Below are 19,720 nucleotides of genomic sequence, written 5' to 3'. Positions count from 1 at the left end.
CCAGACAAATGCATTAAAACAAAGCAATACACACTGCTTGTTCTCCATAATGACAAAGAAAAAACAAAACAAAAGGTTGTTGTTGTCTCATTTCCTGTTTTATTTTGAAATTCTGCCTTCATGCGTGTTGCTTTTCAGTTCAGTTCCATTCCTCTCCCTCACCTGTCCTCTCCCCGCCTCACTCCACCTGCACCTCATCACCTCGTTTGTGTGTGTGTGTGTGTGTGTGTGTGTGGCTTCTGTCTGGTTTGTACTTTGTTGTTTGTACATTGTATTTAGGGATTTTGCACTTCTTGGATTTTGGATTATTTTCATCTTTAGTTATTAAAGCTCGCATTTTGTTTCTCAATTCTTTCTCCCTTGTGTTTGCTGCATTCAGGTTCTCATCGTTTTACCAAAACTAACAGAGGAAGCGTTTTGAGGCAAATCTTACCTGGTAATATTTCTGACCAATGAGAGAAGAGCTTGCTCAGCCATGGCCATTCAGTTAGTCCCTGAATCGAACCAAAAAGCGAACAAACAAAGGGTCTGAAAGCGGTCGTGGCTCACAGGCCTGCTCTGAGACGGTGCTGCTGGTTGTGTGATCACACCACACATGAAATACACACAGAGAGTGTGTGTGTGTGTGTGTGTGTGTGTGGGTGTGTGTGTGTGTGTGTGTGTGTGTGTATGTGTGCGCGTGTTGAGAAAACAACAAGCAAAGCCACATGCAACAACTGCACTGCCTGACACAAGCTGCGGTGGGCTAGTTCTCCACCCTTTGACCGACCATCGAGGCTGTTTACTCAGAACAGACCTGACTGTGTGCTTCGACAGGATATGTAGCGAGGGTAACAACGCAGTGAGGGAGGAGGCGGCCTGCACGAGGTGTCAGCAGGCCGTTCTTTAAGTTAAACAAAGTGTAGACGCTCAGTTTTTCTTCCTGTTTAATGTGCTCATTCAAAGAAGAAATAATGTCTTTGAATTGTGTGGGTTTTTTTTTAAGATGCAACCATAAACATCTGCTTAGTGCGCTGAGAGCTGACAAATCAGAGCAGATTTTTTCAGGAGTGGAGGCCTTAAAGAGACAGTGTTAGGACAGAGGGTGAACAGAGGCGCTGCAGCACTGATAAAACAAAATTCAACAAATATCAAAGCATGCAAACATCTTTTAGTCAAGGTCTAAAATAAAAGTATGAACATGAAAATGACACCCAGAAATAAAGATGAAGTTGTTGTCTACTCCGCTACACATTATTAATTCTCCTAAACAGCCGACGTAGCTTCGGACGTAACATGAATATTAAAATCTATTTGAACAGATGATGCACCCACTTCAGATAGGGTGCACATTAATGCTTCGAGCTGCATGGAGCATACATTGTTTGGAGGTAAAACATTTTTTAGTTATTTAAGAGGACACTGCACCAGTGTTTTGCTGTGAAGCTCTAGAAATGTTTTAGTGGAGTACTGCTACTTTAAGATTGCAATTAAAGCTCCTGCTCTCCCCTAAAAGATCAGGCAGGGGCCGGTTACCTTCAGAGGGACCAACGTGTAATAAAAAAACACACTTCTAAAAATAATACACTGTAGTTTCATTCCTATTCGAGGCCAGCTTCCTGAGTCTAAAGCAGAAAATGAGAGCGGCAGAGAAAGCCCCTCTGTGTTGACACCTTAGCTTGAAGCCCGACCACAACTATGCTAAAGTTTCCATGCGTCATTCGCTTGTCAGTAAATGTGTGTTTGTGTGTGTGTCTGTGCGTGTGAAAGTACAAAGGACACACAGTACATGAAAGTACTCACTGCAAGACTTTTTACAGCTGTAGCTCTGTATCCTGTGTCCACCCTTTTAACTGTGTCTGTGCATGATGTGTTCAGAAGGTGAACGCAGCATTAAAATGTGTGGTTATTTATCATGTGTCACACCTCCAGCACCACTTTATCTTTAATATCTTTATCGGCAAACCAACATCCTGAGGTCAACAACACGCTGACCCTGCTGAAGGCCACAAACCACAACGCTGCTGCAGATTTGACTCTTATCAGTCGCGATCTAAATGCGGTGTCTTCTTTGTAGGTGAAGTTGTTTCATAACTCTCACTGTGAGGCTGTCGTGCTGCTTCGTAACAAAGTCTCAGGTTCAAATCTGTTGCTCTTTTATTCTTATTTATCACTCAGCATGAAACTGAGACAGTAGTAGGAAGGTGTAGCAGCCGTCCCTGATTGTGTCCACCTTGTGATGTGCTGACACCCGTTATGTATATCTGGAGCTCACAGTCTAACGTGGATATTGATCGTTAGGGTTACATAGTCACTGTGTTACTACATTTACTGTTGAGCTTGTTCTCCTCGATCGAGCCTCATTAAATACTTCAACATGAGGCATCATGTCACCTGAGACCAGATAAACAGAGATTCATCAACATGTTTCACCATCACAGATACCTTGACATGTTTGTAATATACATCAATCATTTAAATTCCTTATGATCAATAATGGATCTCATCACTACCTGTATGTGAGAGAAGCTGCGTGTTGAAACAAACCACAGAGAATCGACCTCTGATACTGTGGATCCTGTCACCACTGTGGTTTTTAGCACTTTTCCACCAGGGAGGTTATTTTGTCCATTTTCAACTCAATCATCAGAATAAATGTGAGCTAAGAACATTTCTGTGAAACCACAGAGAACTTCAGCCAAACGAGTTTGTTCCAGTTGCGTCCTGCTTGCAATTGTTGGTCCCTCATCTAAAATATGCAGTAACTTCACACCTACTTCTGCTGACACTCAGACTCAAACCGCAGGTTCAGCAGGCCTCGTCACTTCAGTGTACTAAGTTAATTACCATCCAAGTTAAGACAACATCACACCCCATAAATCACTAAATATTGGCACCTCTCAGCTATTTTAGTGTTTCTGTTAACCGACCATCAACGTTAATAAATATGGTCGTGACTGAAGGCAACACAGAAACGTGTTGTGTTGTGTCTCTTTTCTCCTGACAACCAAACCAAACAAGTTAAAACTACATTTCATTTGGTGACGTGTGTGTTTCCTCAACAGCTGAACAATATGAGTGAGCGTCAGATGAAGTGGAAAATCAAGGTCAAATCATTTTTTTGTGTCTAGTTTCAGTGTCAGTTTTAGAAACCCAGCATGAAACAGAAGCTTGCAGCTGGGGTTGTGTTGTGTGTTCAGGTTGGAAAGATGGTTGATATTTATATCCTCTGTGGTGGAACAGCGACACGCCAACGTAACCGGAGGCCAATCAGATTGCTCTGACACTGTTGCCTCCCACTTGATATGATTATATTAAAGTGAATCTTCTTAAATTCATCTGATTCGACTGAAGTCTCGAGAGGAATAAGCAGAAAATGATTCTACTTCATTTACTGCTGACGCTCAGCGGAGTGGGTGAGTATAAGTAGAAGTATCAGATTTACTCCTGATATGCATTTAAAGTATTGAAAATTATCTCAGACTTATTTAGTATAGGATTTACACATCATTCTTTATCTTTTGTTGATTTAAAATAATGTCTTTTCAGGATGCACAGTGGAGCGGAGCTTTGAGACAAAGACTGTTGCTGTTGGAGAGAACGTGGCTCTGATATGTAGCTGTGGACCGTTAGATACCGTGTTCTGGATCAGACCTGTTTCCGGAAAACATCCTGAATTCTATAAAACATTTAGCTCTACAAGTTTTGATCCTCGCATCCGAACCACAGAAGAGCCTGGAACTTTTGTCCTGCGCATTACAAATGCAACTCGGAGAGATACTGGAGTTTACTACTGTTTGAAAGTAGAAAACAAAAACTTTACATTTTTGAAAGGAATCGACCTGAAAGTTCAAGGTAAATACATCACAGAAAGCATTAGAGAGTAAAAAAAAACAAAAAAAATCTATTTATCTATTTTCAATTCCTCAGGATCAGAACCTGAAACCACTTCAGTTCCTCCTTCTGACCCGGTCCGTCCAGGAGACTCAGTGACTCTGCAGTGTTCAGTCCTCTCTGACTCTGATAACAAAACATGTCCAGGAGGACACCGTGTGTGCTGTTTCAGAGACGGATCAGATGTTGATCCAAGTTTTAATCATATACAAGAAAACCCAGAAGGAGTCTCTACACAGAAATGTATGTACGGCTTTGTCAGGAACGTCAGCTCCTCTGATGCAGCGACTTGTTGCTGCGCTGTGGCCACATGTGAGGAGACAGTTTGTGCCAACAGATCAGAACCTGACAGTGAAGGTAACAGCATCATATTTCTGTATATGGAAATAAGCATTTGTGTGCTATTGAGTTCAAGTTTTGCTCTTAAAACTATTTTCTCGTGTTTATATCGTGTCAGAAGTCGACAGGCAGAAAGATACAGCTCTCTACCTGCTTTGTGCCGCTTTGACTCTAACTCTGATCATCATAGCCTTTCTCCTCTATTCAATCAAGAAACTCATGAAACAATCGTGTGGTTGTTGCACCGGTAAGCAAACTCACTCACACATGGATCTATAATACAGTATTTGAAAAACTGGATTCACATCAGTGCTTCTTATTTTATGAAACAGCTGCTGTTGCTCTGTTAACAAACCCGGCAGCAGACGGTGTCGATCACCAAAGTCAGCAGGTAAGGTACGAAGAGATAAGATGTAGCCAGGAAGTTATCAGCATGTTTGTGATCGGCCGTCTCGTAACATTTCTCTGTATGTTTTCTCAGACAAGTGATGACGCTTTGGTTTATTCTGCGCCGAGATTCAGAAAATCTGGCCGAGCAGACAGAAAGGAAGCAAACGCAGAGGAGGTGGAGTGTATCTACACTAACGTCAAGGCACTGGAGTTGGATTAAAAGTCAGCGTCATATTATTATTTCATAACTTTAAACATGTATTATATGGAATTTCACATTGTATTTATATGTTTTGCAAAAATGATAGCGCAGATAAGCTTTTGGCACTTTCAGACCTTCACTGCAGGGATCCTACATCTGTAAACGTTTGTTTCGTTGTGAGTCACGACTCTTGAACTTCCTCCGTGTCTCATATTCTATGTTTGTGTCAATGTCATGCAGAGGTGTCGTACTACGAGGAAACCTTCTCTTTCTTCCTCATAAATAAATACACATTATGACCAGTTATGAGACCAAACTGATTAAAGATACACCTTTCAACCTTGAATGTCTTGTTTGATGAATGAGTGCAGAAACAACCAACACAAATATTAACTGAAATATACATGACCTTGATTTCATAGTTTGTTATTAACTTGTTCTGTTATGATCTGATCAGTCAACACATACAAGATCCAAGTGCCTTAGTTCATAGTTGGGGACTGCTGCATATAGGAAGTACAGATACTCAGAACATAGTGAAACCACACTGTCGGCACAACTCGGGTCAAAGTTCAACCGTCATCAACATTTGATACAGAGCTGCTGAGTAAGGGGATGTAACTAAGTACATTTACTCAATTACTGTACTCCGGTTGAATATTGTGGCATGAGTATTTTCAATGTCTGCTGAAATTTGGTACTTTTTACTACATTTATTTGATAACTTAAGTCGCTAGTTTCTGTGCTGATGACACGCTGCATCGGAGCCAAAGCTGCACGTCTTTAAATTTATTTATTTTATCCACGATCAGATTTTGGGGGGAAAACAAGCCGATCAGAAAAATTATGAATGACAGATGTGATGATCACCCAGGACGTTAATCTGTTGCCCCATAACATACAGCACATCCATGTATGTAAATAAAGCATATGCATAATTTACTACCCCGCTTGAATTTTCCCATAATTTACACATACGATGTTTATCAATTTAAAAGAACATGTTTCAACTTCATGAGGTCCCAGTTTGTCATGTGTGACTTGTGCAAACTCGTAATTGTAAAGACTACACACCCAACAGTTGTGTTATTGATGTTGTCATATTGAACGGTCATCACAAAACCCACAACTGTAACCTTCTGGAGCTCATCCTGTTATTTGGCAGCTCGCAGAACTAACACTTTCACATAATTGCATTTGTAAACGACCAGTTATTGTTGTTTTCATCTTTTCTATGCGTCAAGGTGACAGCCATGTTGGTAACGTATGTTGGGGGATGATGTACAGTAGGTCACTGAGCGGTTTAACACAAACTAGGTAATATTTGGTAATTTGGTCACAATTCAAACAGGATCAAGTGTTTATTTGTCTCCTCCCACACTGAATTTTGTACTGATGTTTTGTAAAGTAAGGTACCTTGAAGTCCACCAGAAGGTTCATGATGTGACTTCCTCTTTAAACACACAGATATTTATGTAAATTGTCTACTTATTACTAAAACATATATCATCAATAAAATTTACATGGATGTATGAGAAACTACTTCTGAAAACAATCCTACGATAAAATTCTCTGTGTTATGATCCTGGTATTTGTTGTTCTCTTACTTCCTGTTTTATTTTGAAATCGTGCCCTCATGTGTCGCTTGTTGCTTTTCAGTTCCTCCCTCAGTGAGATTTCCCTCTTTTTAGTGTTTTTCCGTTCCCTTCCCTCACCTGTCCTGTCCTCACCTCACTCCACCTGCACCTCACCCCCTCGTTAGTGTGTGTGTGTGTGTGTGTGTGTGTGTGTGTGTGTGTGTGTGTGTGTGTGTGTGTTTATAGTCTTTCCTCTTGTCTTTGTCAGTTCGTCCCGTGTTACTCACCTGTGATGATACTTCCAGAGCCTGTCTCCGTGTCTTCCTGTGTCTTCCTGTTGTATGTCTTTCTGTTCTTTGTTCCTGGCTTTATATTTCTGTTTTATTCCTCATGTTTTTCATGAGTTGATGTTTTTCCAACTTCTAAATTGATACTTGTTAAATAAAGCTTGCCTTTCATTCCAAAAGCCTGTCTGCCTCCCGTAACAGCTCTGCAGCTTATCAATGCAGAAGTGACCACAATGCCAAGCTACAGCTGTCAGTGATGATGTAATATGATTACGTCAACTATTGATAGTATGTTATAAAGTGAGCTGGGATGAGGAACTGGTTTTGGATGAAATGGTCTGCTATCAGCTGTTGGTTTCAGTTCATCATTCAGTTTCAAGGTACATTTATGTGTATTGTGTGTATTTAATGTTAATGTGTCCTTGAGTCCTGTTACCTCTATTTTATGGAGTGTTGAGTGTTGTTGTATGAGAATGAGTTCAGGAGTCTCACAGTCTGAGGTGAAGCTGCTTCATAGTCTGGTGGTACAGCAGCAGGTACTTCTGTATCTTGTGCCAGGTGGCAGCAGGGTGAATAGGTAGTGGTAGTGAGGTGGGTGTCGTCTTTTAGTATCCTGTGTGCAGACATCTCACTTCAACAATGTCGCCGATGCTCTGTAGATGGTACCAGTGATGTTCTGGGCGGTTTTAATCATGATTAGCCAAGTCAGTTTGTGACGTTTCCAGTCAGGATGCTTTCTATTGCTCCTCTGTAAAATATAACCAGGATCTTGCTTAGGTGTGTGTGTCTTTGCCTCCTTTTTTCTAAAATCAACAACCAGCAGTGAGCAGTAGACGGTGTTCTGTGCACCACTCTGCAAGATTTGTCAGACGGGGGGTTAAAGGGAAGACTATGGAAAAGGGGAAGGTGGACCCAAATGCAGTTACGGACGAGAGGCAAGGATATGGGGAAACAAAAGGCGAGCTTTATTTAAAAGCTGAACACAAAAACAGAAGCAGGCAAAACGGGAGGCAAGAGGCAAAGTAGCAACCAAAAACAGCAAGACAAAGTACAAACCAAATAGCACAAAGTTCAAATCAAAAATGCAAAATGCAAAACTCAAATCCAAAACACATACCGTGGGGAACAAGGAACAGACAGGAGCAGGAGCAGGCACATGAACAGGAACATGGACATGGCCGAGACAGAGGCTGACAATTACAAACAGAAGACATCCAGAGTACATACAATGACCAGACAAGGAGTGAGGGGAACACAGAGACTAAGTACACAGACACTGATGACAAGACGAGGAACAGGTGAGGTGGACCGACAGGTGAGATAACGAAGGGGAGGAGCACATGAGAACATGAAGGGAACAAAGCAATAGACAGAGGGAGCCAGAGGGAACATAGGAAAAAACACAGGAGAACTTAAAGGACACATGAGGGCATGGGAAAAACAAGACACAAGACAAGATACATAGACACGGAAATCAAATACAAGAAACCACAAGACAAAACCAGACACAACACGACAAGATTGTTATTTCCTCCTATTATGACCTGTCACCAAGTCCTCTTGATTTCTAGGAATGCCGTCATGGGTATAACAGTGTGAAGAGGAGGGGGCCGAGCACACAGCCCTGGGGATTCATTGAGAACATCGCAGGGAAAAAGTTGCACCAGTGTGAAGCTGTCAATCTCAGCTTGAGTCAGCTGATGGTGTTGCCTGCAACTCAGCTTGTGGTTAAAGAACATGAAATGGGTCATGCAATCAGTGCTTCGTAGTGAAGTCAACTAAATCAGTTACAAACTGTCAGCTGGTCAAAATGGCCGTTTTGGAGGAGGAAGGGGAGGATCACCTCTCTGGTTTGTCAAAGTAACACCAGTGACTATATGACATAAGGGTAAATCTAACCTACCACTAAACTGACAGTTTCACAACTTTTCCTCTGCTCTGATTCACAGCCACTCCCAAACACTCAGTCTCACTCTCTCACTCTTGACACTAACCCTTTGCAACATGCACACTATGCTCATTCATATTTTAAGGTGCTACAATTCATATCCGGCCATAAAAAACACCTGAAATGACGGCAGTTTGAATGGAGGCACGTAGAGTCCAGAGTCTAGTGATGCATCCGTGTGAACTGGAAGGTTTTCTTAACGTTGACGGCCGGCACATCGTGAGTAGTTTTGAGATTTCTACTGGTCTCGTCACAAATCTTGAACGATGAACTTGTCTGCTGCCATCAGTGTGTTTCTGTTGAAGATCCATAGTAGTTGCAGTTTAACTGATTTTGTAACATCCACCATTTTGTCAAATCTGTGACCTGTACAAAATTCAATCTTTCATGTTCTTCACACATGCACTTGTTAAGAGTGTTGTCTGTATGTGTTCTATATTACAGCTGTTTTGTGATTACCAATTCATGATTTGGTCCTTTTGTTTTTCTGTGACCAGTTTGCTGTTGACAGTCTAGCCATTCCACTAGCTGTCTCGGGCTAACATACTGCTAATGCAACTTTCCACACATCTGTTATCTTTTCAGTTTCCTTCTTACTGCACTATCTCACATTTACAATAACTTTGTTGTTGTTCAGGGAATCTTAACCCCTGTGGCTTCCTGTTTCCAGTGAAAACTTCAAAGTGTGCTTGCGTGTGTTTCAGTAATGTGTAATGGACGAAAACAAAGCGAGGGTTCGCAAAGACATGAATGAGACCAATGTGACAGGAAGTGGCCTTGATCTGTGTCCTGTGATGCAATTGACAGTGTCACATACTGTATAGCTGTCATGTCACTACACCGCCTGTATTCAGTTAAATACAAACGAGGTTCCTGAGAGGACACAACGTCAAGATGATCCTGTTGTGGTTCACTTTGCTTGTGCTTCATCGAGGATGTGAGTGATATCTGATTGGAATGTCAATTACATGCACGGAAATTCTTACAGTTTCTTGTCTTATCATGACAAATTTCTTCATCCTACGTTAATCGTTATTTACTGTTTTGCGTATTGTTTGTTTTTTTCATTTCATTTAGATACACTGGTGCCAGTAACCACAGTTGAACTCGGTGAACCTGCAACCTTCACGTGTGCTTTTTCTAACGCTCTGATCAGCCGTAGAAGCATCCAGTGGTACAAGCAGAGTGCCGGAGATTTACTGAAATTAATAGTGACGCGGCAGAAATCTACACAGCCTGAGTATGCACCGGAGTTTCCGGCCTCAAGATTTCAGGTAAATAGTAATGACAATTTTAGCAACCTGACCATCCTGAGGACAAGGCAAGAAGACGAGGGCATGTATCACTGTGCAGTATCGGAGTGGATTATAAAGACGGTATGGAGCGGGACGTATCTGTTACTAAAAGGTAATCTCGTGGTCTACTTTTGGTCTACCAAGGTTTTTGCCCATGCCTCAAATTGATAAAAAGCTGCAAAACGTAAATGTTTACAAAAATAACCGTTTAAACGCACTACAAGGAGCTTTAACTACTTTAACCACTTCAACTTTACTGTTTTACTTTGTTTTTATGAGGCGGACCCTGCCACCTTTTCTAGGTTCGAACAGTGTTCTGAGAAGAGCTTGTCTGACTTTACTTAACCGCCTCATTGATATTTTGAGTATCAAATGAGTTTGAATATGTTCTCCAAACAAGGTAGTGCCCCTCAAGTGTCCCAAAATGTCGTATTTCATTTAAAATTTCATTTATTACCAATTAAATATAGAATTCAGATACTTTTTCAATAGTTTTTACTTTAGCCGATGATTGAGTTGGTGGTCACCTGTGTTGTCTTGGTTAACTGAGAAAACTACTTTTTCACGCTTTTTTAAAAAACGTTTTCTGTGAACCGAACTTCCACAGCTTATTTTAAGCTGAGATCTCTTGTGCTGGATGAAACAGCTCTACATTTGTTCAACCCAGTAAACTATCACGTCAAACTATGAAAGTAACATACAAAATGTGCATCTTTTCAACACAGTTTTGCATCACACAGGAAACACTCAGAGGACATCGAACTACACCGTTGTTCAGCAGCCGACAGCCTCTGATCCAGTCCGTCCAGGAGACTTGAAGACTCTCCAGTGTTCAGTCCTCTCTGACTCAGAGACTAAAACATGTCCAGGAGATCACAGTGTGTTCTGGTTCAGGGTCGGATCAGATAAATCTCATCCAAATATCCTCTACACTGATGGAAACAGACGTGATGAATGTGAAGACAGATCTGACACTCAGAAAAGCTGCGTTTATCACTTCTCTAAGAAGGTCAGCTCCTCTGATGCTGGAACTTACTACTGTGCTGTGGCCACATGTGGAGAGATACTGTTTGGAAATGGAGCTAAAGTGGAAACTGGTATGATTCTGAATTCAGTACTGGAAGTCATTTATAAGCATGTTGATGACATGATTATTGATGCGTTTTTCTCTTTGTTGTCCAGATTGTCCAAGAATGAGTTCTGACTTTATTCCTCTGGTGATATCAATAACCTGCTTGGTCATTTCCCTGATTGGAAATATTGTTTTCATCTGTCGCCGAACTTCAAAATCAAAATTTGAACAAGTAAAAGGTAAGTGTTGTTGACTGAATCAAAACATTAATATTCTGATGGTTTTGTTTAAAAAGTTTTCTATATTGTACAAGAGAGTATGAATTAATGCGGCAAAAAATATTTGTTGCACAGTTTTAGCCTTCGGATTGTAGATTAATTAATATTATACAAATTAATAATAGAAATGTGTTGAATACATTGATGATACTTTTGGAAAAATCAGATTAACGTAACATTCCTGTTTTCATTCGATGTCTGCCACAGAAAGCACAGCTTCAGAAGCAAGAAGTGACGTCTCAGCTCAGCCAGTATATGATATTGTAAGTACTGATACCAAGTTACATTATTTGTTATTTTAATAACATAATTCCAGAATGTGTGTCTAATGAGCCTTTTGCTGCACAGACTGACAGTGGAGATGATCTGAACTATGCTGCGCTGCATTTATCTGGAAGAGGAGCAACAGCCGGGAGGAAGAAGAAAGAAGAGGAGACAGAAGAAAGTGTGTATTCTCAAGTTAAACGCTGAATTTGAATCTGATGAATGTATATCAGATTGATCTCTGATAGTAACATACAGTATACATGATTCCATTTTGACTTTACTGAGTTAAGTGTTTGATGATAAAAGCCAAAATCATAACATGCTTGTTCTGTTCCATATTTTACTATTAACCTTTTTGTTTTTGTCATTCTCTCATCTTAGTAATATTAATCCTTGCTGGTTTTCATTATAGAGTTATTAAAGCCTATAACTTTGCTAAATTTCTCTGCTCTGCCTGTTTTTATATAAGTTGTAAATATTCCTAGTTTTTATTAAAAAAAATAAAATCCTAATGCTAAAATATCAGATTGTTCAGTCTTAAATACATCAGTTGTCCTAATTACTATACAGATGTGATTTAATTGGATCTTCATGTACAAATTAACTGTTGAACAGTTGACAAAAGTTATAGTCAAGATACCGAACAGATGTTAACATGAGATCCAGATCAGCACAACGTGGAGTCCCCCAGGGTATGATTGGTGTACCATTACTATTTAATCTGTACATTCATCTTTTATGTCAAATCCGACATGACAATAACAGTTTATCACTGTACGCCGATGACACTCTACTGACATTTGATTTGTTATTTTCACCAAGTGACTAATAGTCTTTAAGATGTTGAGCAAGTAAATAGTGAGATACAATTAGATTTTCTGGAAGAAAGAGGAAAGTTGTTCCTTGGCTTGGTTGGTCTTCCGAAAAGGACTGTTAAACAACTTAAACTTACAACCTAAACAACTTAAAGTTTTGTTCTAACAAGGAGTCCTAATTAGATTGCTCTGGTTTCCTAAATCTTTACATATCCTTCAACAGTTTCTTATACATATCAGTTTATTGCTGCCATGCCACAAATGTAAAATGTTTATTAAGTTTTTCTTAACCTGTGTAAAACACTGTGAATTGCCACTCTAACTGAAGCATGCTATGTGTAAATAAAGCTGCCTTGTGTACAGACGGGGTCTAAGACATCCGCCTCTGTTCAGTGTCACTTTGATCGTACTCTGGCTTTGTTGATCTTCAAACAGACACTACTACCAACTCAAAACGAGCAGGTGAGAGGCGTTCTGTGATTGGCTCAACAGAGCCACAAGTCTCAATTCTTTTGGACAGATCTTGTCAACTCCTCTTTTTATTGGTCCAAACACTTCTCAGTGGTAGAGCTCCGGGGTGACTGACATACAACTTTTCAAATCAGGGCTGTAGTGGTCCAAAAAAAATCAAAGTGTGGGTGTAAGCATAAAGGGCAGATGAATTGCCTCTGGACAGTTTTGTGTACTGTGCTGTGTGTAAAAAATAAATAAATAAATACATCTCGAAGTTGTATATGGTCAGATTACAGATGTCATTGTTTGGAGTATATCCGAATAAAAACCACTGATGTGTTGCTCAAATCTTTATTTCAGCGGGAGAAAACCTAGACCACTCGGCTCATACAGTCCTTCAGCTCACCTATTAGCCACAGAGCTAATGTTATGCTATAACATAGAGTTTACCAACAGTAAAATACATAGTATAGTATATTATTATATACATTATATAACGACTTGAGTAGTTTCATTGGTGTCCATACATCACAATTTACTTGACAACAAGACCATGGTAAGAACATTTGAATTTCACAAAATATTTTATCCATTTATTGTCATCCTTTAATCTTCAGGTTCACATACAGTCAATACATTTTTCAAAGTTATGTAATTAAAATCTGAAACGTAATTGCTGTGAAATATATAATAAAAAAGGTATAAACTTAAATACCTATATTAAAGTTTGTGTATTATTAAGTCAGCTAGAGAAAAGATATCCAAACACACTGTATAAAGCAACAATCAGTGTCATCAGTATAAACGCCTCATTCTCATTGAAGTCTGTGGGGAAGCAACAGCATCATTTTTTACACTGTTATTCAGGACAGTACAGTGAACCAACTCACATGTTTTCACACACTTTCACATTCAGCATCTAAGTTGAGAATACATACTTTCTTCAGTCTTCAATTCTTTCTTCTTACGTCCTCTTGAAGCTTTCCGTCCAGTTACAGGCAACGCAGCATAGTTCAGATCATCTCCATCTTCCACCTGTGCAGCAGATAAATGTCTATTTTACAATATAGTCATGTTTTTAGGCAGAGCTGCTGGGAATTATGTTAATAAAATAACAGTATGTATAATATCACTTACTGGTTGGCTCGAGTTGTCATTTCTTGCTTGTGAAGGTATGCCTTCTATTCCTGATGTTCAATAAAAAACAAGAATTTTTCAAGAAGGAAATTCAACAATTTTCAATTTTTAAAGTCACATAACTGGAGTACTTAAATTGATGATTCAGTCACCAACACTCACCTTTACATTGTTCACATATTGATCTTGAAGCTTTGTGACAGATGAGAACAATATTTCCAATCAGAGAAATGACCAAGCAGATTATTGCCATCACCAGAGCAATTAATTCAGGACTCATTCTTCGCTCTAGACAACAAAGAGAAAAACTTACCACTCATGATGTTATTCAAATGTTATGAATACCAGGAATACATACAGAATCATACCTGTTTCCACGTGAGCATTTCCAAACAGTATCTCTCCACATGTGGCCACAGCACAGTAGTAAGTTCCAGCATCAGAGGAGCTGACCTTCTTAGAGAAGTGATGAACGCAACTTTTCTGAGTGTCAGATCTGTCTTCACATTCATCACGTCTGTTTCCATCAGTGTAGAGGATGTTTGGATGAGATTTATCTGATCCGACTCTGAACCAGAACACACTGTGATCTCCTGAACATGTTTTAGTCTCAGAGTCAGAGAGGACTGAACACTGGAGAGTCTTCAAGTCTCCTGGACGGACTGGATCAGAGGCTGTCGGCTGCTGAACAACAGTGTAGTTCGATGTCCTCTGAGTGTTTCCTGTGTGATGTTTCAGTTAAGGTAAAGAACTTTAACATAATGGAGCTGAAAGTGGTTAAAGTGACTCCAAAACATTGCAAAAAACAGATCACATATTTACCTTTTAATGACAAATAGGTTCCACTCCAAAAAGTATCACTCCAGTCTATGACTGCACAGTGATACGTTCCCTCGTCTTCTTCAGTTGTTCTCAAAATGGTCAGATTACTATTATTCTTCTCAACTTTTAGATCAAATCTAGAGGCAGAAAACTCTGGTCCGAACACAGGACTTGAATGTTTCATGAATGTTACAATTAATTTCAGATCATCTCCGACACTCTGCTTGTACCAGTAAAGACGTTTACCACCCGCCTCATCTAAAGTCAGAACACATGTGAAGGTCACAGGTTCACCAAGTTGAACTGTGGTCACTGGAACCAGAGCATCTAAAAGAAATTAAAATGTACAATAGATTAATCAGTAATTGACAATTAGAGTAAGAAAAAAGATAATAACACTAACCACCATACTCTACATCTAGCTTGCATTAAGACACTTAAATGAGAAAATATGATAGTCATGATTGGACAGCACTTACATCCTTGATGAACGAGAAGCAGTGTGACGCAGAACACGATCATCTTGACACACTGACTTTATGTGGAAACTTGTTTGTATTTCAAAGTGTGAAGGTGGTGACGTGTTCAAGTGGCTCAGACCATCAAATGCTTCTGATTGGTTATCACAGAATATTCAAAGTGCATTTCCTGCCACATGGGTGTTGTCCTGCTCTATGCGGAGCATGTTACCTCTCTCTCTCTCTTTCTCTCTCTGTCTCTCTCTCTTATGTCCTCACCAAACTATGGGGTGTTAAAAAAGATTTTTATTCTGCATTTCAGTTGCTTCTTAACATTTATTCTCATTTTGGAATGGTTTTTCATTTTTACCTGCTGACAACTACGGGGGTCATGGGCATAGGAAGCATTTAAAATGTGGGTGGGACAATCAGAAAAGGGTCTTTGGGTTCTCTCGTCCTACATTTTTAACAGAGAATGTGTAGATGTCTATTCGCATATTCTTATTGCTATAAATTCTTAGCACATGTGTAATTTCATACAGTTCACATATTTAAAGATATCAAATAGTACAGAAATAATATGATGACTTATATGGGTTGATAGCTTTGTGGCACAGATCCCTGATTTATAGATTTTTTGGTGGTTAAAAGTACATATCACAAGACCTGCCCAACAATGTCTCTGATTGGTTGGCCTTGTTAGTTGTGCTCGCTATGCTTGACTCAAACGGTTCAGTAGTTCTGATAATGTCTGTTTTCAGAAGGTTATAAGCTGTAGTTTTGCGAATAAACACATCGACTCTTTAGCCTTTCTTCCGGTCCTCTCCTGCTCCTGTCAGAATCACTCATCCTCAGGAGTTGCACTTCATAGTGTCTCTGTGCTCGACCTGAAGAGCAGACAGACGCCACCTGGCCTGTCTCTTCCTAACAAGACCCTCTTTAGAGCGGCTCCAGAGGATGAATAATCCAGACAGAAGCAGCAGCAGACAGAGAGAGAAGTTGAAGAGGTTGGTCTGTTTACCCGTAAAACTATATCTTATAAACCACCTAAAGCAGACATTTACAGAGGTACTGCTGATGGAGGTTCTCTGTGTTAAATTTAAGTGCTGTATCGTAGGCAACTGGACTTGTTTCAGTTTCCTGAAGACGTTTTAACTCTCATCCAAGAGGCTTCTTCAGTTCTAACCAACTGGAAGGGAGTTACAGGATTTTAACCTCTGTGTGGGAGTGTCCTTACAGAGTCGTTAAGGACACATGTGAGCTCTGAGTTTCAGAGTCGTTTGGCCCACTTGTGGGTAGTTGATCCAACCGGTCTTCATGTTGGTTGCTATGGCTAGGTGAGCCCAGGTGTGAATGGTTGTTAAGCTGTCTGGGGAGGGAACTCAGTGCAGCATTGTAGGTGGGTGATAAGTAATGTCTTAGGCCGCCCCCTCTGTTCAAGGACGGTCCAGAGGTACTTTGTGAGTAAACAGTTTAAGTCAATTACAGAGAACCTAACAAACAATGCCAACCAATCAGAGGCAGAGTATGCTAGGTCTTGCAAGAACATGAGTGGGATCATTATATCATGTGTGAGTGAGTGTTTTGTGTGTGTGTGTGTGGGTGTGTGTGTGTGTGTGTGTGTGCTACACTTAAATCTACCTGGGGATACAAGATAGCAGTTAGAACGTGGTATAGAGCTACATTGATTTTGGAATTGGATTTGATAATGCAGCATGTAATAATTGTTAGCTAAGTATGTTTCTTGCGAAAACCAAAACTGAAAGTTCCTCTATGTTGCTGCTTCACGTTTGTTTTAGTTGTGTGGTTTTATATATATTATGTATAATGTATAATATAATGTATATATATTCCGTCTTTATGTTTTCATGCACTGTGTTTTCTTGCTGACACACATTGGTGAAATAATAACATAAAATTAAATTTTCAAAGAGCTCTGACTTTGGAAGCTACATCCTTAATTTGACCCATCACACTGCTGAAGTCTTTCTCCGAAATCCATTGTTCCACTAAAGCTATTATGATTGGGACAATATCCACTGCAACCAGTAATGCCTGAGAGGACCAGTTGAATTGTCTTCCCATTTAAATTCTTGCACAGTGCTCAACTTCTGTTTTCATGTGGATTTAAGTTTTGATCTCCAAGACTAGATTTGCCTCTACCTGAGATCTGTGGCCACACTTGCTACGTTTCTTCCGACGTTATGTTTTCTGCTGTAACCAGGCCTGTTGAACATCAACATTTAACGCTCACAAAGCTTTTCATCAATTTATTTCAATCTTCAGATTTCAAATACAGACAATATGTTATTTCAACTAATACAATGAAAGCACATATCAAATTGTTTGAAAGTTATGTAATGAAAAGTTATAGACTTTAATAACGCTGTTTGTTTGTGTTATTTCTTGACCTGAGTCAGCTAGGGCAAGTAAACACAAACACATATATAATGCAATGATCGACATACAAACATGAACTATAAAAAGCATGTGCTGCACGATGGTTGTGGTTTTTATCATGAAACACCTCATTCTCATTATAGTTTCAAGGGAAGGCACAATGTTATTTATTTACACTGTCAATCAGCCAGTACTGTAAACCAACGATTCACATGATTTCATGGACACACTTTCACATTCAGCATGTAGCTTCAGAATACACACTTTCTTCAGTCTTCAACTCTTTCTTCTTACGTCCTCTTGAAGCTTTCCGTCCAGTTATTTGCAACGCAGCATAGTTCAGATCATCTCCACCTTCCACCTGTGCAGCAGATAAATGGCTCTTTACACAGTATAGTCATGTTTTTATGCAGAGCTGCTGGGAATTATATTAATTAAATAACAGTACTTACAATATCACGCACTGGTTGGTTTGAGTTGTCATGTCTTGCTTGTGAAGGTATGCCTTCTATTCCTGCCATTCAATAAAAACGAGAACATTTTGTTCTAAATCTTATTTTTACATAAGAAACCTTCACTGATTCAACACATTTCAATCAAAATTGAAAATGAATACAGTCGGAAATCTATCATTACTGAGATTGCATAATATGCAACAAAAAAACATTTGGTGACTTAAATTGTGCTGCATGTTTGATGATACATTAATAATAAAGTGAAAAATAACAGATATTTACTGATATATATTATTCTATCTCAGGTTCATCCTGTCCTGTGTGATGGTACTCTTCTTACATTGTATGAACTTTTCAAGTCATACTATTGTTTATTCGGTCAACAACACTTACCTTGTTCACATATTGAACTTGAAGTTCGGTGACAGATGAAAACAATATTTCCAATCAGAGAAATGACCAAGCAGATTATTGCCATCACCAGAGCAATTAATTCAGGACTCATTCTTCCCTCTAGACAACAAAGAGAAAAACTTACCTGTCATGATGTTATTAAAATGTTATGAATACCAGTATTAAATTCAGAATCGTACCAATTTCCACTTTAGCTCCATTTCCAAACAGTATCTCTCCACATGTGGCCACAGCACAGTAGTAAGTTCCAGCATCAGAGGAGTTGACCTTCTGAGAGAAGTGATGAACGCAGCTTTTCTGAGTGTCAGATCTGTCTTCACATTCATCACGTCTGTTTCCATCAGTGTAGAGGATGTTCGGATGAGATTTATCTGATTCGACTCTGAACCAGAACACACTGTAATCTCCTGGACATGTTTTAGTCTCAGAGTCAGAGAGGACTGAACACTGGAGAGTCTTCAAGTCTCCTGGACGGACTGGATCAGAGGCTGTCGGCTGCTGAACAACAGTGTAGTTCGATGTCCTCTGAGTGTTTCCTGTGTAAAGTAAAACTCTGTTAAATGCATGTTTAAAGTTTAAATTAATCTGAGCTTAACACATTCAGTGACAGTAAGTCAGTTAAGTTGAAGAACAGAAGCTGAAATTGGTCAAAGTGACTCCAAATTATTGCAAAAAATAAATCACATATTTACCTTTTAATGACAAATAGGTTCCACTCCAAAGATTCTTATCCCAGTCTATGACTGCACAGTGATACATTCCCTCGTCTTCTTCAGTCGTTCTCAAAATGGTCAGTTTACTAATATTCTTCTCAACTCTCAGATCCATTCTAGAGGCAGGAAACTCTGGTTCAAAAACAGGTTTTGAATGTAACCTTGATAATACAATTAATTTCAGATCATCTCCGACACTCTGCTTGTACCAGTAAAGAGGTTTACTGCCCAACTCATCTAAACGTAGAACACATGTGAAGGTCACAGGTTCCCCAAGTTGAACCGTGGTCACTGGAACCAGAGCATCTAAAAGAAATTAAAATGTACACTAGATTAATCAGTAAATGACTGTTAGAGTATAATGTAAAAAGATGAATAAGATTAAAGATAATCACACTAACCACCATACTCTACATCTAGTTTGCATTAAGATTTTTAAATAAGAAAATATAATCGTCGTGATTCGACAGCACTTACATCCTTGATGAAGGAGAAGCAGTGTAACGCAGAACACGATCATCTTGA

General features: G+C 39.5%; 4 protein-coding genes across 5 annotated transcripts; 2 read left to right on the top strand and 2 right to left on the bottom strand.

The window, feature by feature from the left end:
• The first annotated feature begins 3,320 nt into the window (after positions 1–3,320).
• Positions 3,321–5,150, top strand: LOC115568731 (uncharacterized). The gene is made up of 6 exons (XM_030396292.1): positions 3,321–3,395; positions 3,529–3,834; positions 3,910–4,230; positions 4,331–4,459; positions 4,545–4,603; positions 4,694–5,150. The coding sequence occupies exons 1-6, from the start codon at positions 3,356–3,358 to the stop codon at positions 4,820–4,822; spliced, it is 984 nt and encodes a 327-aa protein (XP_030252152.1). The 5' UTR covers positions 3,321–3,355; the 3' UTR covers positions 4,823–5,150.
• A 4,274-nt stretch (positions 5,151–9,424) lies between these two features.
• LOC115568718 (uncharacterized) lies at positions 9,425–12,707 on the top strand. 2 transcript variants are annotated; one of them, XM_030396278.1, is made up of 6 exons: positions 9,425–9,553; positions 9,694–10,023; positions 10,652–11,008; positions 11,094–11,222; positions 11,469–11,524; positions 11,610–12,707. In XM_030396278.1, the coding sequence occupies exons 1-6, from the start codon at positions 9,511–9,513 to the stop codon at positions 11,730–11,732; spliced, it is 1,038 nt and encodes a 345-aa protein (XP_030252138.1). In that variant the 5' UTR covers positions 9,425–9,510; the 3' UTR covers positions 11,733–12,707. The 2 variants fall into 2 exon arrangements, with proteins under 2 accessions (XP_030252138.1, XP_030252137.1); XM_030396277.1 differs by having other exon boundaries at positions 10,637–11,008.
• Positions 12,708–13,133: 426 nt separating this feature from the next.
• Positions 13,134–15,092, bottom strand: LOC115568670 (immunoglobulin superfamily member 3-like; the record flags this gene model as incomplete). The annotated part of the gene is made up of 5 exons (XM_030396174.1): positions 13,134–13,831; positions 13,934–13,983; positions 14,096–14,221; positions 14,302–14,655; positions 14,756–15,092. Coding segments are annotated over 5 exons (990 nt in total), but the record flags the coding sequence as incomplete, so codon positions are not given.
• Positions 15,093–17,549: 2,457 nt separating this feature from the next.
• LOC115568730 (uncharacterized) lies at positions 17,550–19,720 on the bottom strand. The gene is made up of 6 exons (XM_030396291.1): positions 19,673–19,720; positions 19,175–19,501; positions 18,662–19,018; positions 18,462–18,581; positions 18,066–18,127; positions 17,550–17,974 (listed from the first exon to the last, which is right to left on the bottom strand). Exons 1-6 carry the CDS (start codon positions 19,713–19,715, stop codon positions 17,852–17,854), a joined length of 1,032 nt encoding a protein of 343 aa, XP_030252151.1. The 5' UTR covers positions 19,716–19,720; the 3' UTR covers positions 17,550–17,851.

Source organism: Sparus aurata, chromosome 18 (assembly GCF_900880675.1).
Source record: "Sparus aurata chromosome 18, fSpaAur1.1, whole genome shotgun sequence".
NCBI lineage: Eukaryota > Metazoa > Chordata > Actinopteri > Spariformes > Sparidae > Sparus > Sparus aurata.
Note: the sequence above shows the minus strand (reverse complement) of the source record. Positions and strands in the feature narration are given on the sequence as shown.

What these genes read in the sequence shown, in the direction of transcription:
- LOC115568718 (XM_030396277.1), top strand. Translation starts at nt 9,511, where the DNA reads ATGATCCTGTTGTGGTTCACTTTGCTTGTGCTTCATCGAGGAT. An exon ending in GACGTATCTGTTACTAAAAG is followed by an intron (nt 10,024 to 10,636) that starts GTAATCTCGTGG and finishes TTTTCAACACAG; the next exon opens with TTTTGCATCACACAGGAAAC. An exon ending in CTCAGCCAGTATATGATATT is followed by an intron (nt 11,525 to 11,609) that starts GTAAGTACTGAT and finishes TTTGCTGCACAG; the next exon opens with ACTGACAGTGGAGATGATCT.
- LOC115568730 (XM_030396291.1), bottom strand. Translation starts at nt 19,715, where the DNA reads ATGATCGTGTTCTGCGTTACACTGCTTCTCCTTCATCAAGGAT. An exon ending in AACCTATTTGTCATTAAAAG is followed by an intron (nt 19,019 to 19,174) that starts GTAAATATGTGA and finishes TACTTTACACAG; the next exon opens with GAAACACTCAGAGGACATCG. An exon ending in ACCAACCAGTGCGTGATATT is followed by an intron (nt 17,975 to 18,065) that starts GTAAGTACTGTT and finishes TCTGCTGCACAG; the next exon opens with GTGGAAGGTGGAGATGATCT.
- LOC115568731 (XM_030396292.1), top strand. Translation starts at nt 3,356, where the DNA reads ATGATTCTACTTCATTTACTGCTGACGCTCAGCGGAGTGG. An exon ending in AATCGACCTGAAAGTTCAAG is followed by an intron (nt 3,835 to 3,909) that starts GTAAATACATCA and finishes TCAATTCCTCAG; the next exon opens with GATCAGAACCTGAAACCACT. An exon ending in ATCGTGTGGTTGTTGCACCG is followed by an intron (nt 4,460 to 4,544) that starts GTAAGCAAACTC and finishes TTTATGAAACAG; the next exon opens with CTGCTGTTGCTCTGTTAACA.